The 23,920-nt window shown below is 45.6% G+C and overlaps 1 protein-coding gene across 3 annotated transcripts in view; it reads left to right on the top strand.

The window, feature by feature from the left end:
- The window catches only part of F13A1 (coagulation factor XIII A chain), a 101,579-nt gene that overhangs the window by 3,293 nt on the left and 74,366 nt on the right, over positions 1-23,920 (top strand). For 2 of the 3 annotated variants that reach the window (XM_059724366.1, XM_006267941.4), the window contains exon 3: positions 10,346-10,534. In XM_059724366.1, the coding sequence (XP_059580349.1) occupies positions 10,346-10,534 (189 nt within the window). Of the gene's footprint in view, positions 1-10,345; positions 10,535-18,388; positions 18,493-23,920 lie in introns of those variants that run through there. The other variant, XM_019490525.2, reaches the window with a different exon arrangement.

Here is a 23,920-nt window from a genome sequence, read left to right as displayed (position 1 = left end):
ATATGTTCCTTTCTGCTTGCTTGCTTGCTTTCCCATACAACCATTTTCTATTTTGTCATATCCTGAGAGGCATTTGGCATTGGTGAGACTACATCTGGAGTACTGTGTCTAGTTTTGGGTCCCCCACTACAGAAAGGATGTAGACAAATTGGAGAGAGTCCAGAAGAAGGCAATGAAAATGGTTAGAGGACTAGGGCACATGACTTCTGAGGAGAGGCTGAGGGAACCGGGATTATTGGGCATTTTTACATGCTTTCTGTGCGGGGGAAAGGGGTGCTTTAATTAGTGCGGCTCTGAAAGCTAAAATGCCTTCCGTGTCTCACGTATCAGTATCCGTGCACTTCAAAATGACAGTGAGAGCACTTTAACTAAAGCTTGTCAAATGAACTTTAGTTAAAATGTCCCTGCCACCATTTTGAAGCACAAAGATACGTGAGATGTGGAGGCTGCTGGGATGTGCTAATTATTACACTTCAGCAGACATAATTAATTGAGTCTGCTCTGACGTGCTGTAATTACAGCACCTTGGAGCAGCCTCTCTGCACATCTACAGGTACCCATTTAGTATGGAGAAGAGAAGACTGAAAGGGGGGGATTTAATAGCAGCCTTCAACTACCTGAAGGGGGGCTCCAAAGAGGATGGAGTTAGACTGTTCTCAGTGGTGGCCAATGACAGAATGAGGACTGATAGTCTCAAGTTGCAGTGAGGGAAATTTAGGTTAGATATTAGGAAAAACTTCCTCACTAGGAGAGTAGTCAAATACTGGAACAGTGCGACAGCTGGGCAGAAGCACCAGAGTAGAGCGGCAGGAGCATTGGGCCTGGGCTGCCAGGGGCTCTGGAGCAGGGCTGGCTCTCCATCTAAAAGATTTGCCTGGACTGGATGACCTCCTGAGGTCCCTTCCAACCGTAATTTTCTATGATTCTATGATTTTTTGGGGTGGATGCTTGAGGAGATGGGGTGGAAATAGGGAGAATGTGGTTGATCAAGGATTTTGTAGCTCAATCTTTTTCACATGCAGCTCTGGCTTCACATTTGGATTTTATCTTCACTTTGGGTGCAATGACATTGTGCATAAGAGAATGAAGTAGGACTCTGAGAGTAGGACAGGAGCTTCATGAGAGTGTAGTTCTGCATTAATGACAGCATGCTAACAATCTAAAGTGCTATATACTTTCCCCCCAGCTACCATAATAGCTGAATGTGTCTCACTCTTTAGTGAACTTTATTTTCACAACATCCCTAGAAAACTAGAAACTTGAGGTGTTACAGCCAGCCCAAGATTCCCTGTGTGACCTATGGCAGAAAAGTTAAAATTGCATCTTGGGTCCTAGGCTAGTACCTAAGCAACTGGACCACCTTTTCTCTTCCTGTTTGCTAAATTATTCCTACTTTCAAGGACAGGTAAGGCTTTAGAACAGGTAGCAGAATGTGTGATTAACAAGTAAAGCATGATACTTCCTCCCAAAACACCTTGGCTATGTTTACATACAAAAAAACAGAACATCCAAAATGATACCTTTTATTAGACCAACTGGAAATTGGCAAGAAAATTGTCCTTTTCTGCAAGCTTTTGGGATCAAAGTCCCTTGGCTATGTTTGTTCTTCATCCATAACTTGCTCTTCTTTCATGTATCTGAGTTTAAATGCCCAGTGGGCTAAAGACACACTACTTAGGAATGTGGGGGACATGCCAAATGTTGAACTTTTTTTCCACTTTTATTTGTATAGAATAGGAAACCCCCACCACATCCTTATTTGTACAGTTTCAGGACCAGCAAGTGAACAATGCCTTTGCCATAAAAGGAACAATGTGTACTTCATTTGAAAATCCCCACAGTTCTTTTAGTTCAAAATTTTTCCTATCTTGTTCTCTAGGAAATCACAAAGCTTGAAGGCTATTCTCATTATTGACTCAGCTGTTCAACTTGTGCTAATGAAAGTTAAAAATTCTTCTTTATAAAACTTGTATGAGTTGTCCAACTATTCCTTCGTGCACCGCAAACAAGCTTTCCCTGAAAGCCTGCACCAGGGCTGCTGCCTGCCAATCAAGAGCATCTTGCTTCAAAGGAAGGCCTTGCTTCCTCACTTTCCCTTCTGAACGAAAAAGTGCAGCTGTTCAGAGGTGACTGTGGAAAGCACTAAGTAGCCCCGTGCTTTCCATTGAATGGCTCTTTTTAAAAAAATTTCTACTGCTGCTGCTATCTGAAGTATATACAATTATCAGGGGCTTTGCAAGTGTTTTTAGCTGTTGCAGATAACATGACCAAAGATTGGCTAAATCACAGGTCAGCTGCTTCTGGTGAATGTAGAGTTGTTCTTTTTAAACTTTTTTTTATGTTGAAACTGAAATGTTTCTGCAGATGTGGATTGGCCGCACTTTGACCTGAGCTTCATAAAGCCCTGTGATGAGATGAAGCAAACTGGAGCTATAAGTTGAATTTCTTGAAGGTGATGGTTTAAAAAAATAAAAAACAAAGAAGACAGGTCATTATTTCCTCCCATTATTTCTAAAAACAATAGCAAATCCCTCACCAGAATTGTCCCAAATTTTGTCAGAACCATCAGAAAGCTAAGGCAAGCTTGCATGCTTTCACTCCTCCTGTAATCTCTGCTAATAACAGTTTTGTGTTTTTAGGCTGAGAGCAGGTAGAGAAGATGCTGAGATGGTGTGCACCACCAGGAAAATCCTACAGTTGTTGTCATACAAGGATGGTTTAGTTACCATTATCAGTAACGGAGAGCTAGTAAATCCTCAGAGGGAGTGAGGGGGGTGGTCCCAGGTATGGGAAACCACTGAGAGTGTAGTCTCAGAGAAAAATGTGTTTTGGTCCAAGCAAAATACTGACACCTCTCTACTGCCCCCTTACTTTGAGCTCTGTTCTGGCCACCTATACTTAGCTCAGTGGCACTACTTGTATGAATGAGGGGAGCAGAAGCATGGTCCTGTCCTTTCTTGCCACAAGTTGTACATTACTGCTTTGAGAAAAATCAAACAAGAGGGGACATGGGGGGAAATCCTGTAGAATTTAACACAAGGTGCTTTCTATCAAATTTTAAAGCCAGCATATGGGAAGGATAAAATTCCTTGTTGGATCCAATAGGCAGGCTTAAATATTCCATAGCAAGGAAACTAAATCAATTCTAAAAGCTTTCAGAGTCATTCAGATTGCACCCAATGAGCTATATCCCTTTTAAGTCCCATTGGGCTTTTCCATAAGGACTGCACTGAAGTATTTTGAACTTTTAAAGACGCTCTGGCCAGATCCAAATGTTCAGGCACGTGCAGTTTGTGGGACCGTTTGCAGCACCACAGACCACACACATTGCACATTAAACCCTGCTTGGCACTGCTAATTTGCAGCAAAATTTGCTACTGGGATTTCCTGGTAGCAAAAAAAACCCCCCAAAACCCCAACCCCTGAACAAAAGTGGCACAAAGCACAGCGAAGTGACGTGTGCTGGGACAAATGTGGAAACAGGGAAGCAGGCAGCCCAGGGCTGCCCCCTCCCCCATCTTGAGGCACGCTGTGCCCCAGCTAGCCGGGGAGTAGCTGGGTGGGGCACAGGGGCTCTGCAGCGTGTGGAGATGGGGGAGTAGGCAACTCAGCCCTGTGCTGCCTGCTCCCCCGTCTCTATGTGCTGCTCCCCAGCTGGTTGGGGCACAGGCTGCCTGCTGGCTAGCCAGATATTGAGGCACCCTGTGCCCCAGCTAGCCCCGCTGCAGCACATGGAGCAGTGGGACAATGGTCTGCGAGCCTGATAGGGTTCCGCACAACCCCTGTATGCCACCCCCCATGTGCCAGGATCAGGCCTTGAGGCCTCATGCAGCCCCTGCCTGGCTTTAAGGGGCCATCACCATGCACACCTGATCTAGTCCACAGGGCTGTGGCCCATGGGCATCCCTTCAGGCTGGAAGACATGTGCCAGAGGCTGGATCTGACCCATGGGATGGGTATTGAGCACCCCTGCTGTAGATCCTCCACATGCAGAAAAGGATGGACAAACACTACTGGAGGCCTTCTCCGCACTCCTTTCTGCATGTGGAGGATTTACACGGAGGTTCTCCTCCGTCTCCTGAAACAGACTTGACTGGTGTTGCCCTACCTCTGTGGAGAAGCTGTGTGCAAAACTGGTTATCTTGGACTGTGTGCAGTGGTTGGTTCTGAGCCCTTGATTTCTTACACATCACATGAATAATACTTTGGCCTTTATTTTGTGTATTACTGGCCAAATTCATTGTGATCATAAGTTCTTCAACTCCATTGACTGTTAGAGAGCTGATATAGCAATTCCTTTGCCAGGTGTTAATTATTTGGTCCTGTAATCCTCAGTCCTAAAGTACAAACATTAGCCAGCTCATAGTTTCTAAAGTCTTTTTTTTTTTCTAATTGCCATCACTGGAAGCTCCAGCTGAGAGCAGAAAGCCAAGGTTTACTCCTCTCTCACTCTCTCATCGTAACTAGGCAGGAATCAAAATGGAATCCAGCTCACTTCCCATTACTTTAGCAGGGTGCCTTTTTTTTTCCTTCACTGAAGTCAGCTGACATCATTTAAACATACACAGGGTGTGGATAGCTGAGTGAGAAGAAGGTCCTGTTTTTTTGGGGTTTTTTTGGCAAAGTCATGTATCTAACTGTAAGCGCAAGTACCCTTGGCATTCCTTCACTGAGCTGAATTTATGACATCCCTGATCTCAAGAGGAAGTGTTAAAGAAATATTTCTTAGGATGGTAATTAAACCACTTGTCCTTACTCAAAAGAAAACAGACTGTTGTTCAAGGAAGAGTAACCTCCTTGCCACTTACATCCTAGAATGATAATGAAAACACAGAGCTCGCTGAGCTGCATATCTTGTGTGGAACTCCATTAAAACCAATGGACAGACTTGCCCTATTTTTGAGGTTGGATATTCTATTTAAGTTCGGTTCTGGACTTTCATATTCAAGAAGATGCACTGAAAAATCAGAAAAATGCTTAGTCAGGTCCTTGGCTGATGGAAATAGGTGTAGCTCACTGATTCTATGACCTTGGACAAGACACTGACACTATTCGTGCTCTGTTTCCCAGAATAATCACGATGCCCACCTTTGTAAAGTTCTGTATAAGACTGAACTAAGTTCTCATATCATGTAAACTAGCATAGCTCAATGGAAGCTGGTGTAAATTGCAATAGAGGCAGGTGATAAAGGTGTACAGAAGTTTATGCCAGATGCTTTCTGCGAGGGAAGGTGCTTTTGGTGTGGAAAGAAGGAAGCCAAATAGGCATTCAACTTTGCTGCTTACGCATTAAGTTGGGGTTTACTTAGGGAAAACACTAAGTGCTGATGCTTTGGGTGTGTGGTATCAGCTTTTCTAGATTAGAAGTGGCCAACCTGTGGCATATGTATCACGAGTGACAGGATGGCTGCTCTTTCTGGCATGTGAGCCCCTCATGCTCAGTAAAAGAAGACACTGGAATGGAGCCAGGCAGGATGCTACTGTAAGAGGAGGTATTAGGAGTAACTGCCAATTAACCCTTCCCTAGCTCTGTAGCTGCTGTCAAATTTAGGGTTTTAGATCTTCACTCCTGATATAAACTCCAGCGGTTGTAGAGTCAGGGAAGAGTTAACTTGGCTCTTGGTTGACACCTTTTTGTGCAACAGCATCCTGCTTCTGCCCTGCTTCACCTTGTTGTGGCTGGAGACCTGAGCCCCTCTGCCTCCATTCTGAGACTTTAAGGTTAAACTATGTACCTTTGGGGAGTGGGGTGGGGGTGCTAAACTTGTGGAAAGCCTGCTGAAAAGGCTGGCCACCACTGCTCTAAATGGACTTTAAAGGGTTGGGTGAGCTTGGTGTTAACCTTTTTTTTTTTATATAGACCCTTTTCACCAATGATCTCTAATCACTCTACAGAAGCAGATTCTGTCTCTGCCTATAGAAAGGAAAACAGGTCATAAGAGTGTAAATGATTTGCCTTGGGTTATATAGTGGGTCACTGGTCACAATACTCTATACTCCGAGCCAAGTCCTTTCATGACTGGACAACGATATTTCCCTATTCCTCAGTTTTGTAGACTAGATTCATCCTGAGGGATGTCAATTGGACATCCCTGATCTGGACCATAATATTGTGTATCAATTATGCATGCTGACTTTTTTTTTAATCCCTTTGAACTAGTTCTGTTTGTTTCAACAATGGAATACATGACTATGACATATGAAATACTACATTGCAAAGGTGTTAAGGTTGCAGAGTTGAATATTTGAAAGTTAGTAGATGCCAGAATTTAAGGTTGTCTGTGCAATCTTAATTCAATTTCCTTATGCATACATGGTCATGTAATTAGAGACTACATCATAATGCATACACATTTTTTCTGTATGGATCCTACCTCAATCAGTGCCCCTGAGGTTATTCAGTAATGCTATTTATCATAATTTAATACATGGTTCTAATCCATTGAAACATTTTGACTCTGCAAAAAATTACTAACTTGTTCATAGGACTATTTATGGTGCTCATTGCTATGCACCACAAAAGTGCTCTGCAAACATGAGTGTATTTGGTGTCACAATTAGATTGTACAGATGAGGAACTGAGGCACAGAAACTATATCTCTCAAGTAGCTTCTAATTTGGGTAATCAATGCCAAGTGCCGGTTTTCTTTCTGGATCTTTTTATACCACTCTTTGTTTAAAGCACAGCTACAATTGACTCCAGTTTCAGGTGTGAATGCTCAGCACTTTGGCAAAGCAGGCCCTCAGTGTGTCATGTTTGGCACCCATCAAGTGAGAAACATACAATTAGTGGTCACCTGTGTTTAAAAGTTTGTTTAAGGCCATGGTGGCCAACCTTTTTGGCAGGTGTGTCACAAGTTAAACAGTCTCTCTCTTCTTTGATTGCCACTCTGATCCCTGTTCCCTGGGGATGTACCCAATCAAATTTTCATCCTGGAGTGACAGAATGGAGGCAAGGGGGCTTGAGCCTCCAGCCCCGTGGAGTGGAGCAGCAGCAGCAGCCTGAGAAGGTATCACCACTAAGAGCCAGGTTAACCATTCCCTAGCCCTGAAAACACTGCAGTATTATATAGGAAGCAGGAATCCAAAGCCCTTAAATTGGCAGCAGCTGCAGGGCCAGGGAAGTCTTAATCTGGCTCTTGGCAGTGGCACCTCCTCTGGTGAAATGTCCTGCCACCTCTCTACCCCATGCAGCTAGAGGTTGGAGTTCCCTGCTTCCATTCCAGCACTACCTTTAGTGAGTGGCCAGGGATCTCAGGGGCTACTTGTGGCACACATGGGGCAGGTTGTCCACCCTTGTTTTATTGCTTTGCATCACTTGGGCTTAGAATTTAAAAGAAAAATCAAGAGAAAATATTTCTTGTAAACATTTTAAAGCAGTGTGGAAAACCACTGCTGTGCACTATTTTTGCCTGGGATCTTTGGCAAGGGAGTCTTGGGGCTGGGGGACTTTCTGGTCCCTTATTAGCTGCTATAGTTTTATTATTTGGTGGCCAGTGGTGTAACAGGTGTCTTTGCCCTGTGACAGCTGCAGTTGAAGCCCCTAAAGATAACTTCTAGTGGTGGGTTTGCCATGTGCCCAGTGACAGCTTCAGGGCCCATACTTCCCATGGCACACAACAAGTAGGGACTAGGGATGGAGCAGTACTCTGGCATCTGCAAAGCATCATGAGGTAGCATGTTCACAGGCCATAACACCGACAGGGCACCTTGCACCCTTGGGCAACTGCATGGCAGAAGCTGCCTGCAGGGTGTCACTGGGATCTCCTAGAGCAGCATGCTCCCCTTTCACTAGGCAGCCTCTTCAGCAAGAACTCTCTTAATGGAATTGCCCCCCAGTCACAACCCAAGGGCCCAGCTGGGCAGCATCCTCAGGGTCTGGGTGATTCTATGGGGTAGGGGGATAAAGTGTCCCTGAGGACTGGCTGTAGAGCAATGCCACTCCATGGTATCCTGGTCTCAGGACTCCTTATGGGACAGTGACATTGGAACCCAGGGTTCAGGTGTAACTGGGGGCACAGCCAGGATGGCAGGCTTAGTGTGGGGTGGCACCAGAACATGTGGAGCTGCATGAGGGGTGCATAGCTGTGTTTCTTAGAGCACTTGCCACGGAGAGCTTGGTGAGGGGTAGTGACAGGCCTGGTCTCACTCCCCAGACTTGAAGCTTGCTGTGAGCACACAGGTCTGGGACTGCCAGGCTGGTCTGGGCCAGGGCTGAAACAAAACTAACATGTTTTACACCTTGGGCATGACTCCCCTATGCTCTGCGATGGGGTGGTAGTGGTGCTGAGCACTGGAGAGAGGGAAGGAGGATGGTCAGTCTTACCTTTTCCAGAAAGGCAAAGACCTCAGCTGCTGCCGCAGTTGTCCTGCACCTAGCCTCTCCAGCAGAGCTGAGCTCACTGCTGAGCAAGTCAGCAGGACAGTGCAGGCCCAGCCCCTGTCTTCTCCTTCCCACTTTGCTCACAGCCCTTATGCAGCCCCTCTTTTACCCATGCTCCTAACCATCTGCTCTTCGTTCCTAGCTGCCTTTGCACGTCACTTGTGGCACATGTGCTGCAGGTTGGCCACTCCTGCATCGTTCTGGAGCTCTCTGGTGGTGGAGGGATAAAATGCAGTTCTGCAGGGTGGCATTCAGCTTCCTTAAGCCGAAGACTGTACCTCTGCCTCATTCACAACACACCTTTCAACTTCTCGAACAAACAAGCGGGGGGGGCTTGAAAACAATGCTATTCATTAGGCAAAGAAATCGCCTTAATTCCCAGGACAATAGGACTTTAGAGATAGAGAGATATAAATATATATAGATATATTTCTGCACTGTCTGGAACCTTAGAAAGGCATTTATCCACGTGCTCTTGACCAGGGACAGAAGTTTTACACAAACCAGTATAAGTAATCAGAAATTGGTTCAAGTGTGTAACACAACAGAAGTTCAGTGCACATGAACTGCTTTCAAAATGGCTGAAACTGGTTTAAGATACTACCTCCATCCAGGTGTATCAGACTTAACTGATTTAAGTTAAGTCAGTTTATTGAACTTTTGTCCCAGATCTTAAAGGGCATTTAACCCAACCAGATCAGAATTCTCCTCTCCATCTCAAGGGGACTATTCTAAATAGTTTTCAGCACAAACGAAGGTGGCAAAATTAGGCCCATTACACTATATACACTAACTACACACTATTTCCTATACTTATACAATATCTATCTATACCCTATACTCTATCTATACAATATCTATCAAGTTATGCACTATACACTATCTATAAATCTATGCAGTACTTAAATAAACCATATGCTATTTTCTATAGGAGACTACACAGTATACTCTTAATAACTGGCTTCTTCTTCCTGCTTTTTCTCCTTATTGGTCTTAGTCCTTTCGCAATCGCGAAAGTTTTCTGTAGGGAGGGGGAAGAAAGAAGAAGAGGATGGGGTTTTGGACCACAGTCCAAAAACTGCCCTCTTGCCCCCCAACCCTGCCCCACACAAGGTCGGTGGGACATTTCTGATATTACCTATACATCAACCAGGATGCTGCATATGCTGCAGGGGGAGGGGAGGGGGTCTGGCAGTCAGCGTCCACCTGGACTGTTTTTCATGTTTCTGTAATGGGAATGTCAATTATAAGAAATAGGAAGGTTTGAAAAATTCAATGAAGTCTTAGGGTAGCACACATAAATAGTTTCAAACTTACCATTCTGGTGATGCCTCTGTGTTCTGCAGTTATGAACACCACAGTGGGTGCAATGTGTGTGGGGCATGGGTGGGGGGTACACTGATGCGGGTGCGGCGTACACAGGTGCGGGGGGAAGCACATAAACTACAGGTGGCAGTGGAGGTAAGGGAGGTAAGGGCAAAATTACCATAGGGCAGTATCTCAAGGCACAGGCACAGTACTAGGTTGCTTCTCCATTTCTCTTGATTCTCCTGTATTAATTATCAGTCTGTGCCCCCTCCCAAGCCATGCGGTGCATAAAATAAAATCACAGCAGCACCTATTGGCTAAAGGCCTGACCTACAGAAATAGCACACCATCACCTGGCGGTGAACAAAAGTAATTACAAGTCTTAGAGTAGCTCACTGTTTGCATGACATGAATCCATAGATAGGGCAGCGTAAGCAGGAGCACCGGAAAATAAAACATGTCCAAGCAGTGTTAGTTTAATGCATCAAAAAGACTTTTAAAATGGTGGAAAATCCCACTTATGCAAACAAAAAAAAGCAGTTGTGGTGGCGTAAACAGGAAATCACATGATGTGTACAAATACCTTTAATGAGTACAGTGTTGGTATGAATTCAAGAAATTGAATGTGTTCCCTCTGTTTCTATATTTATACAGATTATTTGCAAGTTGTGAATGTTAACATGCTTAGCAGTAACCAGGAAATTAATAAGCAGCAGCATCATACTGATCGGTACTATAACCCTAAGCTGATTGTGCGTCGTGGACAACCTTACCATATCCAGATTGAATTCACCCGTCCTTACAAACCAGAAAAGGACATTCTCTGGTTGGAGTATATCATAGGTAAGTACCAAACAAGATCTATGTAACATTAGCAAAGGAGGGTTCATAGAATATTTCTCCAATGCAAACACTGTAGCACCTAATGGCTTGATTTTTTGCTGTTTAACTCAGTAACCCAATAAAGCCTGCTTATAGCTGAGCACACCCTCACTTGCTTTGCCAAATTTGGCTAGCCTTATTTATCGAAGCACATTGAGGAAAGGGAGCAGGATGTGGTCCTGTGTGTATTCCAAAGCTGCACGTTACTGAGTTAAATTGCTAGCATTATTACTGGTTTATGTTTAATGGCAAAGGTTCAAGGTGGTGGGTGGAATAGAAAACTTGTTTCTCTGTCTTTGGGAGAAACCAGGAGATGATTAACTTTATTTTAGTCAGGAGATATGGCAGAAATGTATGTGTTGGTATAACATGTCATTGAATATACATGGGAGCAGCGGAAATCATATGAAAAACAACTATAGAAACTTTATAATTCTGTAACATGCTGACAGCTAGAGATAGTCAACTGGAGAATTTGGTAGGCAAGGAAAAATACTGCAGATTTGGAGCCAGAAAGGTACTTAAATCATAAGGACCAAGCCAGGGGCCATGGTAGGAATGAGGGAACGTACAGTAGCCCCTTGTTCCACTTCTCCAGGTACCTGCACCATAGAAATGGAAAATAACACCTCCTAATGCACCAGTCAGTACAGGAACAAGTGTAGGATAGAGCAAGGGTAAGTCCTCTCTAGTACAGGTGGAAAATAAGGTTTCACTCTTATTCTGTTCCTGGCACATCAAAGCTACACACTTGTCAGTATTCTCGGAATCTGGTAAAACCATTATTTTTCTCCTTGGTTACCTTTTTGATAATTTTTTTTCTGAGACACCTCTGTTCCTGTTATAAACTATGTAAAAATTGGTTTGAATTGACATTTTAATTTACCTTCCTGAGCAATGCAGTTTTGAAATTTGTAGTATTGATTTTTTGGGTGCTGTTGAATTATGATCATGTGGCTATTTATATTTGTTCTCTCTTTGAGACAGATGCATGTTTATCTTTTAAAAGTATGCATGATGGAAAAAGTTGCTGTCTGTAATGGCTTCCCACCCCGGTCGCTTCCTTCTCATTTAAATTAGGATTAGGAGGCATGTTATGATAAGTCACCAAGCTGATTGGCTGAATATTTAGGAGTACCTTTCAATTTTAATATGCGTAATATTAGTACTCTTGTGATCTGAATTAAAATTCAAAGCTATTCCATTAAATCTTGATGTGTTTTAAATGAGCAACTAGAACTGGAAAATGAAATGTTTTATGTCCCGTTGCATTGTGTAATATATGATTTAAAAGAGTGCTGCAGGGTGACATGCAGTCCTAGCACTGTTACAGATGCAAGCATGGTTCACAAGATAAACCCAGAGATTTCAAATAGGAATCCATTGTATTAAAGACCTGTTGTAGTCTTTCTGAGTTCTTTGCAACACACAAAATGCTTTATTTTAGTGAAAACTAAGAGCTGCAGTTTCTAGGGGGTACCATGAGTCTATCAAGATTGAGAACCACTCACTGTCCTATAGCAACAGCTGTTGCTGTAAACAGGTGTCTAGTAAGTGCAAGTGTCCAGAAGGATGAACCAGTGGGTCTAGCTACTATCTTTTTAATTTGGAGAGAGTAGCAATCTCAAACTCTATCTAGGTGCCACCAGTAGAGGGCAACAGACAACTCCATTCTGTCTGCAAAAATCACCCTGGCATGGTACATCTCCATCTGTTAGCAGCCAATCATTTCTACAAAGGTAAAGCACTTTTGTCATTTGTACACGCCACAGGGGTTTACTTTGGTATAATTCTCCCTAAATTGAAGCGGTGGGTTTTTAGAAACACTGCTTCAGTTTAGGGCAAAGTAAACCCCCATGGCATGTATACATGGGTTGGGTCCAATCCTTACCTGCCTCTCCAGTGGTGGGGAGTGAAGGCAAGCTGCCGGCAGGCAGAGCAGTCCCTGAGCTGCAGGGGGTGGAGGGGGCTGGTGTTTCCCTCTGCAGCAGTGGTGGTGCCCCCAGGCCTGTAGGCACCCAGCCTGGGCAGTTCCAGGGGACACTGCAGCCGTGGAGGGAAGCATCGGGTCCCCACGCAGCTCAGGCAGGCAGGCTTGGGGAAGCGGGGAGAAAAAAAAAAGATCAGGCTCGCCCCTTTTTTTCTCCCCCTTAAGTGGAGCCTGCCTGCACAAGCTGCTGCCAGGCTGCCTGCATGGGCTGCCTGCACAGCCCCTGAGCTGCACCAGGCCCGGTGCTTCCCTCTGCAGCTATAAGGTTGCAAACTAAAACACCTTGGATGTGCTTTATTTTGTTGCCTCCCAAAGTCATTTAACATGCATTACGCCTCCAACATGTAAACAGTTGCACCACTAAAGCGGTGCAAAAGGGCATTTCTTTAAAGGGCAATTTTGTGGTGTGCACAAATGGCCTTTGAGATCTACTGATAAAAGAGCTATGTAAAAGCTTACAGTTATTCTTAATCATTTTACTATTTCTTACTCTTTAAGGATCTGATGGTGTGGGTTGCTGAGCGCAGGCTGGGAGGCTGTTTATAGCCTCAATACTCATGGTCTTTAGTAGAGATGAGGGCATTTAAGCACCTCTTAGGAAACTCTTTTGAGGTCTCTTTGTATAAAGGAAGTTATAGGTACTTTTCCAGTAATGCAGAGTGCATTGCATCTGATTTCAGAACTTCTATGTTCTCCTGCAAGCTGTATTTCCCTTTGAATATACAGAATGTCACAGTACCTGGGGAAGCAGTGCTTAGAGTCAGCATCCCTGGCTTAGCACAATACATGTTTTCTGAGGAGGGTCAGCAGTAGACCTTACAGATCATGGTGCAAAACGTGAAGCAATAGACTGTTCTTTACCTCTCGGGGGCTTTTTTGTAGGAGACTGCTTGCTCTATTCAATTAATTGGAAGCAAATGGAAATCCCAATCACTGTTTAAAATGTTTCTTTTTAAGCAGATGTGGCATAAAAGCTCTTTAATCTATCTAATTTGTGCACTTAGCAACAAACCAAACAACCATGACACCTGGGAGAAAGAAATCACCTGTCAGCTTGGCTCTGCCAACTCTTAATGTGTACCTTTTTACTACTTAGCCCTTTTAAGGGCATCATCTCTTAAGGTTAAAAGGGAGTAAAAATTGCGATGTGTCAGTTGCTCAGGAGTGTCAAACTTGATCTCCTGGATCAGAACCTCGGGGCTCCTCACAGACTAAATCTGAACCGACCAGCCAAGGGAACAGTGCAGGGGTTAATAAGCTATTCATGTATGACCTTCAGGTTTCCACCCCCTTTGCCCTGCCTCTGAATTCTTAGCCCTTTTACCAGCCGTGTGAGCTCAATGAAACAGCTCTGTGGGCCTTATTTTTGATACCCTTGCTCTCCAGTAACTTCACACGTGCATGCTTTTACTTTGCAGCAGGTAAGTGAACTGACAGCAGTTTACTCCTCAATGAGACACAGCTAAGCTGCCACAGATCATCTTTCATCTCTTGTGGAGATGCCCAGGGGCAGTTCCCATATATCAGCTGGCACCTGCAAATTCCCACCTTCATTTGCCTTGTTTGTGTGCCGTCAGTGACAGATGCATTATTTTAATGATTTTTTGATGGCACTAGGAGGACTTTTCTCTTCAGTACTTAGGATCAAGCTCAAACTTGCTGAGATTCCTCAGTGCATTGTCAAGCCTTTACCATGGGGAAATTTGGACAATCCACACTTGTGTTTTTTGGGTTTCTAAGAAGCCAGCTCCCACTGACTATCACATGTATTTATACTTATGAAGAAATTTGTCAAATGGCAGCAATCCAAGCCACAGCCTCAGTGCCTAAGAATATCTCCATGTAAAAACTTTTCTAAACACAAACTGTGGATTAGAAAGCTTAAAGTGATGGATATTGAGCAGTTTCACAGGTGACTATAATGACCTGGAAAAGATGCCATCTGTATCCCTAAGCATGATATCTAAAACTATCAAATAAGAAATCACATAAAAGAATCCAAGCAAGGTTTGCAAGAAGTCTAGTACATTCTGGGAGAAGATTTTGGGGGAGTTTTAAGACTCAAGCTGCAAGATTGCAAGTATATTTGGATGGGACAAATGCACTTGGCTTCCATTGAATTCAGTAGATGCTAAACATACTTGTCAACTCAAAGCAGATCTCTTTGCAGGATCAAACTCTTAATGAGTGCTACTTAGATACCAGACAGTACAAATGCGTTCATTAATACTCATTCTTGGTGATGATACCTTAGCATATGGTTTGAATTCATGGCATTCTCCTATCAAAAGTAACAATGGTACCTGCATAGCTGAGGAAACCAATCTTTTTTCAGAGTTGTGTAGCTCAGGTGCACTTGGGTATGTACTCCGTTCTCCAATTGAAGGGGATTGTTACCAGGGCAGGTGCACTGTGGGTAGAAACTGCAAGCTGAGCACAGTTTTTCTCCTTCCCCTATAGAGCTAACCAGGATGCTTCAGTAACTTAACTATGTACAGATTTATTGATATCATAGAACCTAATGGAAATAGAAATAAATATAAATATATACAGATATTTACAACATGAACTATAGGCAATATATATATAATTCTTTACCACCACTCAGAACACAAGCAAGTAATATAAAAGACCTCGTATAAGGGTGTCAATAAAGATTATGGCAATATGAAACTCTACTAAAATACAAGCTCACAATCATGAAATACAAATACATAAAATATGAAGCACTAACATGCAAAATATAAGGCACAAGAAGAACCAATACTAACCCACATCTTTCAGGGGCACCCAGGGCCCAGGATGTTTTGGAGCAGTGACTGCGCTCCAGTGCCAAGGAGATTCCCCAGTGCCCTTCAGGCCCTTCCACAACCCAGCTAGAATAGCTCTCAAGGGGAAAAAAAACTCCAGAGCCAGGAAGTCTTCTCCTGCCTAGGCTTCCCTTCAGGGGGGCAGCTTCACCAGCCATAGGTGGATTTCCCCTCCTCTGTGGGAATCCCTTTTCCCGGCAACTCATGACTCCAGGGCCCCAGTGGGTGGTCGTTGGCTCCCTGGTGAGTTGCTGCCTGTCTTGCAAGGTCCCAGCTGCCTTGGGCTCCCTCTGGGCTGCCAGCCTGCTCAGGGCCCTGTACACCATCACGTGCACCAAGGGCTTTATCCTTTTGTGCAGGGTTGGAGACCCTGGCCACCTTGTGTGGCTCTTCAGTCTCAGTCTGCTCCCAGACTGCTTGTGAACCGGCTGTGCACCTACTACCTGGCCTTGTGCCAGGGGTGGGAGAGCCGAGCCACTCGAGGGCCCACAGGGTCTTGGTATGCTCCCAGACCCGCGATGCACTGTCCGTGCACCAAGTTTCTGGCCTCGTGCCAGGGGTTGGAGACCCAAGCTGCCTCGTGCAGCTCCCAGGGTCTCACTCCATGCACTGAGCTGTGCACCAACACTGCACTCCTAGCGGTGGGATTGGGGGATGCAGCTGCTCTTTCCAGCTCTTTTTTGCCCGTTCTTTTCTCCATCCCTCATCACAGCCGCACCCCCCCCCCCCCCAATGAGCTGAGCACACCTCTCTTTTATTCCCTCTGGAGGCTCCACCCCCAGATTACCTCAACCCGATTGGTCCATTTGCAGAGTGCAGTCTTCAAACAGGTCCGGGCTCTTTGCCTTGCCCTGGGTAGGGGCTGGGCAAGCCCCTCCCCAGCAGTTACCTGATTGGTGGGAATGCTCCACCAATCACAATCAAGCTTCTCCGAGTCCAGCATACTGGGCTGTTACCAGCAAGCCTGCCACAATCACATTTATTTTAGTTGAATAAGTAAATAGACTATTGTTCCTATTAACTTGGCAGAATGGTTTGAGAGCTAGCAACATATGAGCCACTACTAGAATGCAGCTAACAAGGCTGTGAGCAAACCTAAGACTAGATTGCAGAAACCTCTTTGTAGACCATGCACGTGGGCCAAACAACCCTTGTGACCAACACAAAAACATGACATTTATTCTCACATACTCATTGACTCATTTTGAAGAACAGATTTTCAAAAATCAAAGTCTGGCTGCAGACGTTTTAGAGGGACATGAACAGAATAAACTGTTCATTACAGGTAGTTTACTTGGCTGTTAGAAATTCATCATTTGCCAACATTATACCACACAGCCACCTAGTGAATAAACTACTTTGCACATTAGCGGGATGTTTCTGCTAAGATAATGAGCAGTCAAATTTGTCTAAAATGTTAACATTTAAATTATCATAATTACTTGTGAAGCTTAATGCTTCATCAAGTAGGACAATTCTCTTCTCTCAGAGCAGCACAAAATTTTAAAAAATTTGCATGGAAAACTACCTACTTATTGAAATCATTGTAAGTAGTACTGGCCATTATTCCAATGTATATCACATACTGCAGCCCTACATCCTGCCTTTGGTTTGGGAATTAATTCCATCTCTCGAGACTTCCCTGAACAAGATCCACTTACTTGAGGAAGGGTAAGTGGTGCCTTCAGGGACAAATTCTTTCTTGCAGGTCTGGGGTAGGGAAACTCAGTGCTGATATGCCTCCATGAGAGAACAGTGTGGTTTCTGCAGCCAGTCTTCTTCCAGGCCATCTGGAGAAATAGCGACTTATGTTTTGCTAGCAGCCCTGTTGCCAGAGGTCACATTAGAGATGCATTGAATCCATGAACCAACCCAGTAGCATAACTAGGCCTGAGTGCTGACTGTTGGGGGAATCCTGGAATGGAGACATGGGGAATAAACGGAGTGGTAGTACAAGGCTGTGCTCAGTCTGAACTTACTCGGGCGATGGAGGATGCAGCTGCATAGACCAGAAGCAGGAGTCCCATCGTCGGCTTCACTTTTCCTGTTTTGTAGTCAACAGCTCCTCTCAGGGTTGGATCCAGGGCATCCACAGTGGTGTGGTTGCATCTCTACCTTCTGGAGTGTATGTCATATACTGGCAGCTCCAGTTCCCTGTAGCCCTGGGTGCCAGGGTCCCCTGCAGAATCTGAGCTATGGCTGGAGCCCCAGGCTGCTGTAATATGCCTGGAAGCAGCAGGTGAGGAATTTCTGCCATGGCTGTCCTTATCTGACCCTGTTCTGCTGCAGCCAGGAGCTGTGGGGAACAGCTGTACAGGATATCAAGCTCAGTGGCATTAGCTCCCTCCCCCTCTACTCTTCTCTAGTGCCTTCCCAAGGGCCCCAGCTATAGGAAATGGCTACACAAGGTATTTCCTTCCGGTGCCTGCACCTGGGCAACAGGAGACACCTGCAGGGACTGAGCGGGAGTATATGGCCAAGCTCCATACCCCACAAAACCACTCACTGGAGCACCTGATTGAAGCAAGATAGGAGTGGCTCTGGGACCTTCCCCCAGGCCCTGGGTACAGTGGTTGTAGAGTCCCTGCCCCTTCCTCCCCACTCCAGAGGCAACCCCTGAACCAACCTTGCTGGGGGGGCTGGGGGCAATGGTGCCTGTGCTAGAAGAGAGGGGTACTGGAGTGGAAAGGGGAAGGGAGGGAGTCTTTTATGCTTTGTGGACTCTAAGTCCCCAGCAGCTGCTGCCGTGGTGCAGTGTCTGCTTGGTGGGTGGGGGGAGATCAGGGAAAAGATGGGCTGCAGCCATCCCTGCAGTGCTGGTGGCATCTCTCTCATACCCATTTTGAATGCCCAGATCTGTCCCTAGTTCCTGGGTTAACCCTCTCACAACTGCTGCTGAATTAAGGCTTTTACTGACAGGTTCCACGTACAATTAGCAGCAGCTGTGAGAGGGTTAACTGTGTTGCTGTTGCTGCAGTGCAAGGGGAGTGAGGCTGAGGAGTGGACTTTGTCCCACTCCCTGAGTTGGGACCCTTCAGCTACTGAGTGAGTTCGTACCACAGCAGGTAGCACTCTGCCTGCTCTGTCACCCTTGTTTTCCTGTGCTCAGCACAACCACAGTAAGTGCCTTATCAGAACTGGTATTTCTCATCATAATTTCTTTGTAAAGCAGCTATATGATTAGACTGGCTAAGATGGCCTTCAATTTCAACTTCTTAATAGCAGTTTCCTGTGCTACAGCATGTCCTTTTTCTAGTGATGTATTTCTATGTACCATCATAAATCTGAAGGCTATTTCTACCTTTCCTAAATAGCTTCCTAAATCCATATGTGCGTGTATATATATCCCTAAATATTATCATATGCCTTTAATGAATTGGTGTGCTTCAGAAATGGTCATAAATTCCAAGCATTAGGGCTAGGATCACACCCCTACTCTGCACACTTCTCTCATCATAGACTTTTCTACTTAAAGTGTCGTTCAGAGGAATAATTATACTCTCATGAAATCAGCTAAAAGTAAAGCAGTTTATGTCCAGTTCCTGTAGGCCTTGTCTGGTCCAGGCCAGGGTCCCAGTGAAGTTAGTAATTTTTTTTGCTTAAGTAAGGGTCTGATCCAAAGTGAATGGGCATCCTTCTACTAACTCCAAACAGTTTTGGGTTAGGGCACCAGTCCCTACTTTGTTTAATGGGAAACTTAGTAGCTCAGAGTTTTTTGGGTTTTTTTTGTTTTGTTTTGTTTTTATCCTGACATTTTGTTAGGCAGCAAATCTGCCTCTTTAAGGCTTCTTCTACACGCCACGGGGGTTTAATTCGGTTTAGTTCTCCCTAAATTGAAATGGTGGGTTTTTAAAAACGCTGCTTCAATTTAGGTAGAATTAAATTGAACTAAAGCCCTATGGCATGTACACAAGGGTGGGGGCCCAATCCTTACCTGCCTCTCTGGCAGTGCATGGGAGTGGGGGCAAGGTGCTGGTGCTGGTGGGCCAAGCAGTCCCTGAGCTGCACAGGGGCCCCCAGGCAGCATCTGCCTGCTGGCACCTGGCCCGGGTGGTCCTGCATGGCACCACAGCCATGGAGGGAAGCACTCCCCTGCCGCCACCACAGTTGCAGAGGGAAGCACCGGGCTTCCACACAGGTCAGGCAGGCAGGCTTGCCACTTTTTTTCTTCAGTGGAGCCTGCCTGCCTGGGCTGCCACCAGGTCCCATAGCCCCTGAGTTGTGTGGGGCCCACCAAGCCCCAAGCACATTGACTTCCAGTGCCCCGTGCACTGTTGCACTTTGTTAGGTAGCAAACTAAAACACCACGGAAGTGTTTTATCTTGCTACGTACCAAAGTCATTTAAAGTGGAATATGCCACTGAGCATGCAAACAGCACTGCCATTAAAGCAGTGCAAAAGGGCTTTTAAGTCACTTTAAAGGCCAATTTTGTGGTGTGTACAAAGGCCTTCATTGTCTAAATGAAAATTAATGTTACCAGTGTGTCCCAGGGGAACTGGGGTGGCAGGAGGACCCCAGGCCAAAAGACAGCCCCACTTACCTCTCACAGAGCCCAGAGAGCTGGAGGAGAGGCATGCGGCAAAACCACCGGTGAGGGTGATTAGCCGCGCGTATATCCAGCTGCGGCCGAGCAGCGTGGGCGGGAGACGCTGCCCGGGAAAGATAAAAAGCGGCCCCGGCGGGGCGGCTGACAAGTGGAGGCTTGAGGGGAGAGCCCTCACACGGAGGGGATCAGCCGCTGTGCCTGGCAGTGTGGGAAGCTGGGGGCAGAGCCAGAGCCAGGAGAGGCTCCGACGAAGTTGGCAGCAACGCTGACAGCAGAGCCGGCAGGGAAGCTGGCTGTAACACTGGTAGCAGAGCCGGCAGGGAAGCTGGCTGTAACGCCGGCAGCGGAGCCAGCTGGAAAGCCGGCAGTAATGCTAGCCGCAGAGGCGGCAGTAAAGGTGGGAGCAACACCGATGGGGAATCCAGCAGGTGCACCTGCAGTGGAGCCTGCGGCAACACCTATGGAGGAACCGGAGGCAGGAGTCGAGAGAGCAGCATCGGGACAAGTCGGCACTGAGACCTAGGAGCGAGCCTGCACGGGAGCCTTGGAGAAGAGGTAACAAAGGGGCATGTCCAACGGGGCCTCATCGGGCCACACTGGAGGGCGGCCGAAGACCGAAGTGGGGTCGGACAGTGGACCTTTGTGGCCCACAGCGGCCTTAGGAAGAGGCAGGGACTCAACACCCCAGTGGGGTGAGCCGCCCGCGCTGTGGAACCTGAGCCCAGGGCAATCCACACGGCCCAGAGGCACCCTTTTGGGCCTCCTGGCCCAGTAGTTTAGGGGCCTTAGTTATCTTGGTGGTGGGATAGGCACGTCACATCACAGGGTGATTAGTATAGGGCGATAGGGAGTCTTGTTGGAGGGACCAGGTCGGAAGACCTCGTCAACCATACACCTGGCCTGAAAACTGAGGCACGCAGCTGGCAAGCCGTGGGCAGAGGTTAGGGGAAGAGCTGAGGACACCAAAGGGGCCCGAAGATCAGCAGCCCAAGGTGGCAATTGGCCGGGGTGTAGGGGTGGGCCGAGCCCCATGAGTACCTGCTGAGAGGCGTGACGACCCTGGAGGCTGCCCCAAGGGGGAACCTCTCCACTGAGGCAACATCCCAAGTCGTGGCAGGCGAGTTAAGGGGACCCCCCCTGACGTCACCAGGGGTAGCCTGTGGGGTCCACCCGTGAGCCCAGGACAGACACCATCCATAGTCTGGGTTACGGCCGCGTGGGAGCGCTTAATTGAACAGAGGCAGGCACACAGTGCTGTGTGTGTGTGTGTGTGTGTGTTGTGTTGTTTTTTAATGCCCTTTGGCTTGGAAGAAAAAAAATGAATTTGAGAGAGGTGGTCTGATTTCCTGACGGCATTTCTTGTAAGGCCCATTGCTTCTGTCATTGTTACACTTTGCAAAAGCAGATTGCCTTGGTCAGTATGGCACAGCGTGTTGTCTGTCAGTTTAATCACGTCATGATTTTATTAAATATTTTACTGCTTAAAAATTCAGCAGCTGAGGCAAATGTACAGGGACTCAGGATGGACTGAACAAAGAGTTCATGTGCTGCCCCATCTTGTTTCCATTTTCTAAGGATGTTCCCTCTCTAAAGAATGGGAACAATTCATAAACACTGAAACACATTTCCTTAAAATTGATTAAGAACATAAAAGCAACTGCATGCCAGCTGTTCACTAAGAATAACAAAACTGTCAGGGAAAACTGTTTTTTCCCTGCTGGCATTTTGAGACTGGCAGAGGGAAGGAAGCTTTCTGAGATCTCTGAATTCAGTATCTTACACAGAAGGGCTTTGTTCTCTGGTTACATTGGCCCATCTCTAGTAACTTTTACAGCTCATCTGTTAATTTTCAGTGGGTTTACAAGCTAAGTTAGTGATTTAATTGGGAGTTTGCTAGTGATATTCATCCCCAGGGATGCATCCCCAGGGATGCTGTTGGATGTCAAAGGCCCCTAGCTAGAGACCTGAATAAGCATGTATTTCTGTGTGTGTGTGTGTGTGTGTGTGTGTGTGTGTGTGTTGATGGCTTCTAGGTCTGCATATAGGAGATACTGCTTGACAGTAGGAAGAAACTAGCTGTGACATTTAAGGCAGCAGCTTAGAGACAGGTAATTTCAAGAATTTGTTTTCTCCCTCTTATTTACTCTGATTGTTTGGGGTTTATGATGATCTCAATTTTTTGACAGCTGAGTGTTTGTTAAAGTTTATTCATGGCCGTTAACAAGTCATGGTCCCGGTACATGCAGCCACCATCCTTAGGCTGTTTGTTATAATAAGGCTTACCTCTGTTACACAGCTACCTTATTCTGGGTTCCAGCTCCAACTTATTTATCATCCTGTCACAATTATTATACTTCCAGGACTAGCTTGAAAACAGATTTTTTTATACTGTGTATGAAGGGTCTCTCTAAGTAAAATAAATGAATTGAACAGGAAAATGATTAACCTTGCTGTGTCTAATTTCTCCCAAAGGAAAATGAGTTCTTAGACTCCTTTAAAAGAAAAAAAATCTTTTAATGGGTTTGGCTAAAAGGGATATGGCCAAATATCTTAGCCACCCCCTACAGCTCCCATTTTGATATATCTTAAAATATTGTCACAAGGATAGAAATGTTCTCTGGATCTAGAGAGAGTTTAAAAAGGAAATGTCCATTATTCTGCCAACCCCCCCCCTCCCCTCCCCCAACAGTCACTGATTCATATAATGTCTATCCCAAAACACTGGGTCTCCCTCTGCTGGCCGTGCAGCAGCACTTAACAGAGCTATTTCAGAGCAGTATTTGCTGAAAAACATGCTGACATGCATGTGAGCATGTGTATGTGCAAGTGTGAGGGGTGAATTAAACTAAAATGGCATGTGTTACTTAAAAAGAAAGAAAGAAGCCCCAATACTCTTGCTTTAGGAAGGGCTAGCCAGTATTTAAACTGGAAAAGAATGACCAGAGTAGACATTTGACAGCCTTCTTCCAAGCAGTTAATAAATAGAAGAGGATCACTCTTGATTGTTAGCTGAACCTCATTCTGCCGTACCGTTCTCTCTCAATCACTGGAAATTCCTTCCTTGTGCTGCAGCTGTATCAAGAATTAAACACAGCATGCTACGCTCACTTGACAGGACCACCACCTGACATTTTAGGGAGCGGAGATGTATTGTAAAAATAGCTCACTTCTACCTGGAATCCAGGTGTGGGTGGTTACTGTTCTTTGTTTTAATTTAATTTGTTTATTCTTGTGCTTCTAAATAAATACAACCATCACTAGTACGGTGGTGGATCTTTCCATTTTTCTGTTAGTCCAGAATCATTGGAGAGATACCTGTAAAGACTACAGCATCATACTTTTGGAGTACTCTAATGCACATTCTAGTGGTAATTAAGATATTACACCCCAATGGGGGAGAGACCTAAACTGACAGTTAAGGGGGAACAGGCAATGCCAACCCCATAGAAGCCAATGACAGCCATGCTTTAAAATGGATTAGACCCGAAATAAATCAAGCTAGAATTGATACCAGTAGTAATGAAGATGTGGTGGCATGGACATAAGTTTCAGCTGAATGAATATATGCTTCAGTCCTTGCTGAAGCTAGTGTTACTATGGAACAAAGTATCACAATGAAGCCAGTGGCCATACCTAGCTTCTGCTCTGGGAGCTAACTTTAGTTGAAACCAGTGCAAGCACATTTTCACTACTACTGTTATCCTTGCTAGCTAACTATGCTGTCTTCAGACCTGCATTTTGCTGAGCCAACGTACCTTTGTGTCTGTTTACTTCCCAATACCTAAGCAGTGTTAGGGTGTATGTGCACCTAAGCAGTGTTAGGGTGTATGTGCACAATATGCTCTGGGTAAAATGTTATGCTTCCCCTGTGCTAGAGTGGGGGAAGAATGTAACAAGCTCATCTTCATTCATTAGCCCATGATGGGGACGGGCTCCTAGTGCTGGTTGCTGGCCTTGCTAGGTGGATCTGGGGGACGCCTGGCAGAGCACAGTGTGAGCA

This window comes from Alligator mississippiensis, chromosome 3 (genome assembly GCF_030867095.1).
Source record: "Alligator mississippiensis isolate rAllMis1 chromosome 3, rAllMis1, whole genome shotgun sequence".
Taxonomy (NCBI): domain Eukaryota; kingdom Metazoa; phylum Chordata; order Crocodylia; family Alligatoridae; genus Alligator; species Alligator mississippiensis.
This window is presented reverse-complemented; position numbering and strand designations above follow the sequence as displayed.